The sequence below is a fragment of the Triticum aestivum genome, chromosome 4B, assembly GCF_018294505.1.
Source record: "Triticum aestivum cultivar Chinese Spring chromosome 4B, IWGSC CS RefSeq v2.1, whole genome shotgun sequence".
NCBI classification, from domain to species: domain Eukaryota; kingdom Viridiplantae; phylum Streptophyta; class Magnoliopsida; order Poales; family Poaceae; genus Triticum; species Triticum aestivum.
Window position 1 is genome coordinate 422,406,425 of NC_057804.1, and position 9,700 is coordinate 422,416,124.

Sequence of the window (9,700 nt, forward strand, 5' to 3'; positions counted from 1 at the left end):
GCTATCGGTGAACAAGCGGTGCGTGTTCTGGGTGCAGGTCCAAAACTTCGAGGGGCACATGGTGCTTGGCCGGGGCTGGAACTACTTCTGCCACCGCCATCGGATCGTCCCCGGCGACCTCGTCGTTTTGCGCATCTCAGGACTCGGACTGAAGGTTCAGATCTACAACCACGACTCCTTGGTCATGTGCAGGTTTTGTTGCAGCAGGCACAACTGCCATGGTGACATCGAGCATGCTATGTAGTTAAGTTAAGTAAGGTGTTAGTGTTGAACTTTTATGGTGTGTGGCGAGACTTGTGCTGGGAACTTGTTCATATTTTGGCCAGGAGCAGCACCCTGGCGTGGAGCAGGGAAGGAGGATGCCCCTGCTGTTAATCTAGACTTATGCTATGTAGTTAAGTTTGCTGTCATTTCTTTGCTTGTTGTGTTAAGTTTGATGTCATTTTCTTGCTTGCTTTGTTTGATCTTGATGTTGTGCTGATCATGTGGTGGTAAGGCCACCACATTTGAATAGGGTGAGCAGAAACACAAACGATGTTTGCAACCAAACAACTGAAGTTTGCATCTGCTCACACCCTAAGCACAAAAACGCCAACCAACCAGCAGGGGATAAGTGCCCTCCATGTGATGCCGGCAACCAAACAGGTTGCATCTGCTGCATATGAAGCTGCATTCCAAGAACCAGACTGGCTGAAGATGGACATGCAATACAACTACTATTGCAAACTGCAACCAAACACGCCATACACGAATGGTGGGCGACAACAAGGAAGCTAATTCCCAAGACCAAACGCAAGGACTTTGATTCCTTTGTTATGCTAGTTTGTTGGTGTCTGTGGAAGCAAAGGAACGGCAGAGTGTTTGTCAGGAGCGAGGTGCGTAACGAGCAAGGTACAGTACAGATCATATTTAAAGAGCGCAGTCTATGGGCGCTAGCGAGCAGGAGTGGAGTTTTGCATATATTTTTTTAGCAGTCCCTTAGTGATCTTGGGGGTGTGGGAGGGTGTGCACATTTGAGGTGTTGCTTGCCAAAATATAATCTTTTGTACTCCCTCCATAAATTAATATAAAAGCGTTTAGAACACTACTTTAGTGATCTAAACGCTCTTATATTAGTTTACAGAGAGAATACATATTTTTCTATCTTCTACTCCTTCCGTTTCAAAATAAGTGTCTCAACTTTATACTATTAGTACAAAGTTGTATTAAGGCTGAGACTTACTTTGGGACAGAAGGAGTATAAAGCTAAGGTACATCGTTGGCGTGCTCTCGAAAAAAATAAAATCGAGCCAATTGATCTGTCAGCCGAATACGAGCTTCGGAGTCTCAAAATATACATATGAAATATGAACTTTCCTGTTTCCTCCCCTTTGTTTAGTGATCGTGACACAGCTAATTAGCTTCCAAGAAATGGCATACAAAATTTGATTGCTCGCACGTCAGAGTACTGTGTTACCTACAATTTATTGGCCCCATGGTAAAGAAGGCAGTATTCGATCAACTAAAAAAAGACTCACTTGGTGGACCGTGAAAATGCCTATCTCCCATCGGCCATGGCTACAAAGATTATTCCTACGGTTCAAGCCTTCACAAGGATCCTCGACTAACTCTCTACTGCTAATGGCTGACGAAGCACAGAGTTCTGATGATAATGTCTCCGCAATCTCATTTTGACACTTGGACAACATCCCAAGGAACTCATGAAGAAACAGGACCAAGAAACTACTTCAAGGATTTTAAGAAAATCCCCCACCCCTTAGCATGATAAACAGTGCTTTACTTCACTTGTTTTCATTTTGTTTGGGAATTCTCTTGTAGTCGTAGCTGTTTATGTCCACCTTTTGCTGCAAAGCCTATGATAATACAGAGGGGGGAGAGAGAGAGAGAGAGAGAGAGAGAGAGAGAGAGCTCATCAGCCAGACCAATCATGAAAAAATGGCAGGCCTGGTTTCTTAACCATATGAACAAACCATTACCTTCAGTTCGTCCTCTAGCGAGAGCTTCTTAGGCTTATAAGCCCCTTCCACTGGTCCTGTTCGGCTCAGAGCTTTTGTTTTCTCTACGACCTCCCATTCCATGTCCTCCTTTTCCTTTGTTACTTCTTTGCTGCAAAATAAAAATGAACCGGCACCGTCAAATGTGTGAAACAAAAGGATATCTAGATACAATTACAGCCCATATTGGTTTCCTGTATTTTGGCCAGTGCAGAATGGTAAATGCCTTACCTTCCCTGTATGAGATGAGCTAGACCAACCGCACCAAACACTGTCAAAGAAATGAGCGGAAGGCCATATCGAACAAATGGATGCTTGCGTCCCCATCGTTTGAACTGTGAGGCTTGCTGAGCAATCTTAGCAGCTGGTTCCGTTGGATCAACTTTCTGAGTGGTATTCATGACAGAATTTGACATTTGCAAATGTAACAACTGCCACACACAAAAAGGTTGGCTTAAGGTCATGAAGTCGATAACACAGGAAGAAGGATGTGTTCTCGGATAATTGGGATGTTCTGGTGTACAATGGTTCATGACCATTCACTTTTTCAGATTAGCGTGTAGACTGCAGCTCATCCCTTTTAGCATTGAATTAATGATCAACTATACATGTAAGCTTCATTGAAAGCACCAGATTACTCACAGCGCTCAATAACCAGAAAAGAATATTCAAAGCACTCAAATCATCTTTTGGTGACCCAGACAGGCAGAAGATGTAAGACAGTAGAGCAGACAAAGTTTAAGCAAACTGACTGCAGTTTGTCAACACTTTGGTCTAATTCACAACAATAAGTCAACAATATCAAATGGAGTAAGCTAGTCTTGGGGTTAACTATAATAGCTACGCAATCATTTGGAATGAGCCCCTGGCCGGCAATGGATACCTCATATTTGCCTTGATCCCATGGGGTTGCCTCCAACATTAGCAGCAAAATCACTAACGAAATCACAAACATTACAGGATCACTCTGTTTCTGATTGTCATCAAGAATTTGCAATTAAAAAGTTATCTACACAGTGAGCACCAAATACTACTACAGCAATACTATCACAGGTTCATATACACAGGTTCATGATCAATACAATGAGCATCTACAAATCTCATTGCATCTCAACACATCTACACATGTGCATATTATGTTTACTCGCATTCAAAACTTAAGGCAACCAACACCAACCTTTGTGGCAGGTGGTTTCTGTCGAGGCAAAGAGTCGGCTGGGCGGCGAGCTAGGAATTTAATCTTTTGTCACTCCTTAATTTGTACTTCCTCTGTTCCTAAATATATGACATTTTGGTAGTTCAAATGAACTAGTATGTATTTAGGAACGGAGGGAGTATTTGATCTTTTGCCACTCTATTTTTTGCACTTTGATATTTTGCCTTTTTCCCCTCAAAAACAATCATTTCAATAGTAATGGAAAGTATATGCCCAAAACCATTGACCAAATTGCCATTTGTACACGTTTGACTGAATAATGAACAGGTCACGTAAAATCCCCAAAATTCCCCAAGTTGCCCGATGAGCCTAGCTTCCTCCGCCCTTGCTGCTCCCCGCAGGCGCACGTTGCTGCTGCTCCCCGCCGCTGCACCTTGCTGCTGCTCGTTGCCGCACCTGCAGCTCTCTGGCGCCGTCCCGTGCGCTTGCTGCTCCCCATTGCTCCCCACAAGCAGCAGCAGCAAGCCAGGGGCAGCGTCCATGTCGTGGACGCGGGAGACGACCAAGGGGCGGCGGCCAGGCCGAGGACGCAGGAGACGGCCAGGGGCGGCGGCGGCTAGGGGCGGCGGCGGCCAACAGGGGCACGGGGCGGCGGCGACCACCTAAACCTAGCCCTAGGTCGCCGCCGTGGGACATGGGGACTTGGCGAAGAGGGGAGAAGAGAGGAGACTCACCGTCGCCTTCACCGGGAGGGATCCGCCGCCGTCCGCCGGTATGTCGCCGTGGAGACCCCCCGTCGGCGTCGACGAAGAGCAGGGAACACGAACGCGTCCCTCTCCTGGTCAATTGACTTGGCAGGGGCAAAACCGGGAATTCAAGCGGGCCCCGCCTGTAAGATGGCAAAAGAGACCCTCTCTCTCCGTTTTGCGCTCTCCAATTCGCCGTCTCCGGCAAGCCGCGGAAGGGGGGCTCCTTTGGCCTTTGCCTCGTCAAGTCTCCCTGCTCCTAACGGTGACATAAGGGAGGCCAGATCGAACCTATGGCGTTCTTCAAAAACAAAAAAAAAAGGAAAAGGCAACACACGAGAGGAAGCAAATGCTATATTTCAGGAATCAGGAGGGGCTGGCACAGCCAAGGTTACTTTACTTCTGCATAGCATAGCTGAGAGAGCAATACAACCAACCATCCCATTACATCACATGGTAAGCAAATGTGCAGAATAGGTACGCAAGCGCGTCGCGCAATCACAGGCCAATCGAATGCCCAACATCGAGAGAGCTACGCTAGAGGCGCACCAAGCAGGTGATTTCTTTTGCAGACCTTTCAAGGCTTTTTCTGTACATTATACTGAACCAGCACAGTCGGTGCAAGCCCCCCATCCAGACCCCAGACACAGAGCTTTGTTTTACACTCGGTCAGCATTTTCTCCACTGGCGGCAAGGAAGGAAAAGCCTATCTTTTCTCTGAGGTTCCTACTAGTAACGTCTTGTTGTACCCTTGTATCTATACTCATGATCCTGAGGCTGAACATGGTCAGGCCAGGCCTGATGTTTCCTGCTCCTGCTCTGCAACTTCTTCGTCGTATGCAGGGCTTGTTTCTTCCGCCGGTTCCGGGGCCGCTTCGCTGGATTCCGGTGCAGGATTCAGAGGGCCCTGCGGGGTGCCAAACAGGGTGGAGAATATCTGCCGGTGGCACTCGTCGCAGAAACAGAAGTATGAGAAGTGGCCTTCGTCCAGAAGCTTGTGTACAGTGGCCCCCGGAACCATCCTCCGGGCAAACTCGGTCGCCGATGGGGGCACCACCCGGTCATCCATTCCCTGTTAAAAGAATGAACAGAGTTTAGTGCTTCATTCTCTTTTGTACTAACCACAAGTCACTCTCATTCAAATAGAAATCAAGCTCAAATATCCATATGATTGGAATAAACTACAACTGCGCACGAATATGCCAACTCAATTCAAAATCAACAATTATTTCTAGGAAACAGACTGCGAACCTGCCAAATGTGGATTGGGCCCAGAAATCCCACCCACTCTCGTTCAGCCTGACTGAACAGAGACTTGATAAATTCAAATACTCCCTGATCCTCTTTCTTCTGCATTTGAATGTCTGACAAGCTGAAACCCCAATCAGATACTTGCAGCACAGCTTCCTCGACAAATGGCTGCGCATCTCCCTGGCGCACAGACTCTGCAACATCCTTTTCCCAGAATGCGTTGAATGTAGGAGCTTCCAGTAAAGTTTTGTCCTGAGTAATGCATAAAGGATTAGTATTTGGCATGAAAAAGGGTGAATGCTCAAGCTTCGAAAATGAATCAGTTACTAACACTTCCATGCAACAAAACAATGGTGAGGATGTTGCTATCCTTTATGAAACTGATGCTGCAATTACGGTATGACAAGGACAAAATAACATGATTCAGAGGGCATTGCAGTGCAGGCATGACAAACCGATCCCACTAACAGTAATTATTCTTTAATTCACTCAATAACTAAAGCTAAAAATGCTGTATCTATAGGGTCTTATATTGGTTAGATAAGGATTGAGTTGCAATTTTATTCAAATGTGATGTTATATCTTCCTATAAAGATCACAAGTTTCTCTTTTCCTAACTTCAACACATGGCCTACTCTTGTATCATTGTCTGAGGTATCCCACTACAATAAAATGTGATCTTCCATGTCTACAAGATACCCCACTACAAATCCTGCATCTGGTTCACCTAATGGGCGGGGATAGTACAGCAAACAATGGCACATAATGGTACCAATTCCCATATTTACAAAAGAAAACCAAGATAACATTTGCACCTGAAGATTGTACAGAACATTTTGTCTAAAAAACAGATTGTACGAAACACTGATAACAGCATACCTTCTTTCCCATTGACAATGATAACCAACTCTCAGGCTGTCCTTGCTTTCCAGAAAGGAAGCTTCGGTGATAGAAGAGGCGTAATAGTGATGGGAACCTCCGAGCTAAAATGTGCATTAGTTTTCGTTTAGTTGACCATCTGTCCCATATTTTACGTTTCTCATCCTTGGTCATCTTGGAGTCATATGGATTTGCCATAGGGGCGAACATTGCTGCACCTGGATTTACGGCAATGTGTCACCGACAAGAATTACATAGTAAGCGTAAAATATCACAAATACTTCAATAAAAATATGTAGGATCTAGTATGTTGTTAGAATATAACCCAAAAATGATTTTGACTGAACATAATTTTACAGCTTAAGATGGAATAGTGATAGACATGGAAGTAAAAACAGTCATTACTATAAAGGACAGGACAGACCCAGTGCATAGAAGCTCCCACACAGGGTGGGGTCTGGGGAGGAATTATAGGAACCTAGTCTTACCCCTGCAAAAGTGCAATGCAGAGAGGCTGGTTCGAACCCAGGACCTCTTGGCATAAGTGGGGAGGACTTCACCACTGCGCCAGGCCTGCCCTCAAAAATAGTCATTACTATGTCTTGACAAAACTAAAATCCCAAAGAAGGAACAGGCATGTGGTGCTCTATATTAGAAGCATATCCTGTTGTTTTGCTTAACTAATGAAAATTAAAAAAAAACCTCGAAGACAGTATTAGACGATGTTTGGTCATCTGATTCTGTAACCATTACATTCTTATCAAATCAAAAGGATGGTAATTTGCTTAAGAGCGTCTGAAATACTGCTTTTTCTCAAGTCATGCCAGTAAGAACAAACATTAAGTAACAATCATAAGAAAGTATGATGTCGATACCAGACAATCAGAAGGCGCAATCACAAAAAATAAAACTGACTAACGGTGATATCAGCATCATGACCTATTTATCAAAGTAAGGGGAGGATACATATACGGAATAGGAAAGGCTTATGAACAGAACACTGCAAAAGAACATAGAATAGCAGCTGGTGTAGGCTACCTGCCACCCGGTCAGGAATGTAGCGCAGAGCACTCCAAGCATGCATGCCACCTCCAGAATAGCCTACAACCCAGAACTTGTCCACAATCCCAAGGGCATCGGCCAAATGAAGCATGTCTAATGCAGAAGAATTCAGATTTCGGCCTGGATGAGGATCACTTTCACCAAAACCAGGAAGATCATAGGTCACAAGTCGTGCCCCAAATTCCTCTAGAAGGGATGAGCTGATTCCAGGGATTCCTGCATAGAAAGGAGCACAATGGATAAAAACAGCAGCATGGCGCAATACAATAGCCCAGAAGCAATGTAACAGCTGTTCTTACCTGCTAGCCTTGACGAAAGAAATGAATGGGGAGCAACCAGTGAAAATCTTGCCCTGTCAGCTGAAATTCCTTTTTCTTCGTAAGCCAGATGCCGTCCATCAGGAAGTTGGAATCTTTTAGCATTTGGTGGGCTTATGTAAAGTTTCTTCGGTTGCTCCACTGGGGTATCATCGCTACTTCCTACACCTAACACTGCACAGAAATAGTGTCACTAATGAAGTAATCAAATTAGGAGTAGTGCGTGCTCTTATTCTACATGCACATAAAATTTCGCTGTTGACTGAAACACTTCATACAAGAGTTCTTCCGGTCACTGTGCAATGACAAAATGATTGTGCAATGACTATAAGCATTTGCAATGGCACTGTGGATAGATGTTCTATACTGCTATTCTTTTTATTTTCCTTGCCTAACAGGATAACAAGAATGGTGATATCACCATGAATTTAGAAAATTGAACAAAATACCTAACGTTTAGACACTGAACAACACCTGCCACTTAACAAGCAAAAGGCTTTATGTTCGCACCGAGACCTGACACTACAGTAACCCATTAGAATTAGCAATAGAACCCGAAGTAAGCAGCTAGGCTCACACAACAGTAAAATAATTGACTGCCCGTAACATTATTCATTAGGTTGACTTGGCAAATCTAACAGAATTTTAAAAGAGATCATGGTGGCTTTTATATTTAGGACTCCGATAAATCCCAAACGTTCGGATTTTAATCATATCACTCGAAACGTTTTTTCATGGCAACTTTAGTTGACGCAAGGTGGCAACTTTAGTTGTTAAAATATGGCAACTTTGTCCAAGTTCGCTTTTTGTCAGAAAACTGCTGTTTGCCAACCTCGCGTGAACTAAAGTTGCCATTAAAAACGTTCGGGTTGCCATGCTTGAAATCTGAACGTTCGGGATTTATGATTTCCGTATATTTATTATTTTTAGAGAAACAACGGAAGCTCATTCACTAATCATTTAAGAGAGCATTAACAATTGTCCGGTACGAATTGGAGAGGAAGACTGGCACAGGACCAACCCAAAGTCCTCCTATGCTCAGGACTAGACTGTTTGGCCACAAGTGTTGCAGCACCCACCCATGGTGTACTGCTTTGCTTTTTACCCCGTCAACAAATGTTTGCCCAAGCACACTAGGCAGTAGGCATGGATCCCACATTGGAACCCCTTTCTCGTCAACATTCGGAAAAACAAAAGCCGGTAGAGAACGAGTGGGACTGATTCTGTAATCCGAAGCAAACCCTCGCCAAAAAAAAGCAGCACAGGACTCTAGTTCGACCCCCCAGAGTTACTAGTCAGTTAGATCCATCCCCTCAAACCAGGAAATACTGCGCATAACGCGCACATCATGATGCGCGAGGACACGGCACGCGCTACACGCTCGGCCGGAGGTAGAGAGAGACGTGCACGCGAGGTAGAGAAGAGCGGCGGATGAGAGATCAGCGGCGGTTACCGAGGAGCGCGACGAATGCGACGGCGGCAACGACGACCCAGCACCTGACGGGGTCGCGGTCCTCGGGGAGGTACTCGTTCATGAAGCTGAGGCGCTTGCCCGCGGCCGCCGCCGGCCGCCGGAGCCTCCGCGCGAGCTCGCTGTCCTCGGCGCCGGCGAGGCTCTGCGCGGCGACGTCCCACACGCCGAGCCCCAGCTCCCGCAGCATCTCCGCCGTGGACTCGGCGAAGCCCCTCGCCTGCTGCGCCCACCCCTCCTCCATCTTCCCCTCCTCCTCCTCCCCGTACCAGCCGGCCCCGACCGCCGCCGCCGAATTGGGCGCCGGCGCTGCGGCGGCAGGGAGGCGCGCGCCCGTGTCGCCGACGAGCGTGGCCAGCTCCTCGTGCCACGTCATCGTCGTCGCCGCCGCCATCTCGCCGCCACGACGCCGATCACTGCCTCCCCTCGTGTGCGTTTGGTGGGTGTAACTGCGCAGCGCAGCGAGGAGTGGCGAGTTAATGGAGAGGAGACGGGGTTGAAATTGAAATGGAGGCGAAACTGGGAACTGTGGGAGTAGCAGCGCTGGTGGGTTGGGTCCCACCGGGCGTGCTTGGGTGGTTTGCCTGGTTGGTTGTTCTGGGGTTGCTTTCGTCTCCGCGGCCGTCCGCGGATCTGCGCCGTAGGGTGCGAGGATCCGACGGCGAACGATGTTAGCGGTTCGATTGGCGCGGAATGGCGTATGGGCACCCCATCGTTTGCACCGGAAAATGCATGCTAACGTACCCCCTCCCTTTTTATTTACTTCGCATATTAAATTTGTCTCGGTTCAAACTTCTAAAATTTGACCAATTTTACTCAAAACA

General features: G+C 46.6%; 2 protein-coding genes across 2 annotated transcripts; both read right to left on the reverse strand.

The window, feature by feature from the left end:
• Positions 1-1,396: 1,396 nt before the first annotated feature.
• Positions 1,397-4,135, reverse strand: LOC123092489 (uncharacterized). The gene is made up of 4 exons (XM_044514275.1): positions 3,885-4,135; positions 2,226-2,425; positions 1,977-2,106; positions 1,397-1,853 (listed from the first exon to the last, which is right to left on the reverse strand). Exons 2-4 carry the CDS (start codon positions 2,408-2,410, stop codon positions 1,782-1,784), a joined length of 387 nt encoding a protein of 128 aa, XP_044370210.1. The 5' UTR covers positions 2,411-2,425; positions 3,885-4,135; the 3' UTR covers positions 1,397-1,781.
• A 299-nt stretch (positions 4,136-4,434) lies between these two features.
• LOC123092487 (uncharacterized) lies at positions 4,435-9,401 on the reverse strand. The gene is made up of 6 exons (XM_044514274.1): positions 8,859-9,401; positions 7,388-7,579; positions 7,065-7,304; positions 6,027-6,244; positions 5,148-5,399; positions 4,435-4,968 (listed from the first exon to the last, which is right to left on the reverse strand). The coding sequence occupies exons 1-6, from the start codon at positions 9,268-9,270 to the stop codon at positions 4,684-4,686; spliced, it is 1,599 nt and encodes a 532-aa protein (XP_044370209.1). The 5' UTR covers positions 9,271-9,401; the 3' UTR covers positions 4,435-4,683.
• Positions 9,402-9,700: the final 299 nt, after the last annotated feature.

What these genes read in the sequence shown, in the direction of transcription:
- LOC123092489 (XM_044514275.1), bottom strand. Translation starts at nt 2,410, where the DNA reads ATGTCAAATTCTGTCATGAATACCACTCAGAAAGTTGATCCAACGGAA. An exon ending in GCTCATCTCATACAGGGAAG is followed by an intron (nt 2,107 to 2,225) that starts GTAAGGCATTTA and finishes TTTATTTTGCAG; the next exon opens with CAAAGAAGTAACAAAGGAAA. An exon ending in CGCTAGAGGACGAACTGAAG is followed by an intron (nt 1,854 to 1,976) that starts GTAATGGTTTGT and finishes GTATTATCATAG; the next exon opens with GCTTTGCAGCAAAAGGTGGA.
- LOC123092487 (XM_044514274.1), bottom strand. Translation starts at nt 9,270, where the DNA reads ATGGCGGCGGCGACGACGATGACGTGGCACGAGGAGCTGGCCACGCTC. An exon ending in CATTGTCAATGGGAAAGAAG is followed by an intron (nt 5,400 to 6,026) that starts GTATGCTGTTAT and finishes TGCATTACTCAG; the next exon opens with GACAAAACTTTACTGGAAGC. An exon ending in GCCCAATCCACATTTGGCAG is followed by an intron (nt 4,969 to 5,147) that starts GTTCGCAGTCTG and finishes TTCTTTTAACAG; the next exon opens with GGAATGGATGACCGGGTGGT.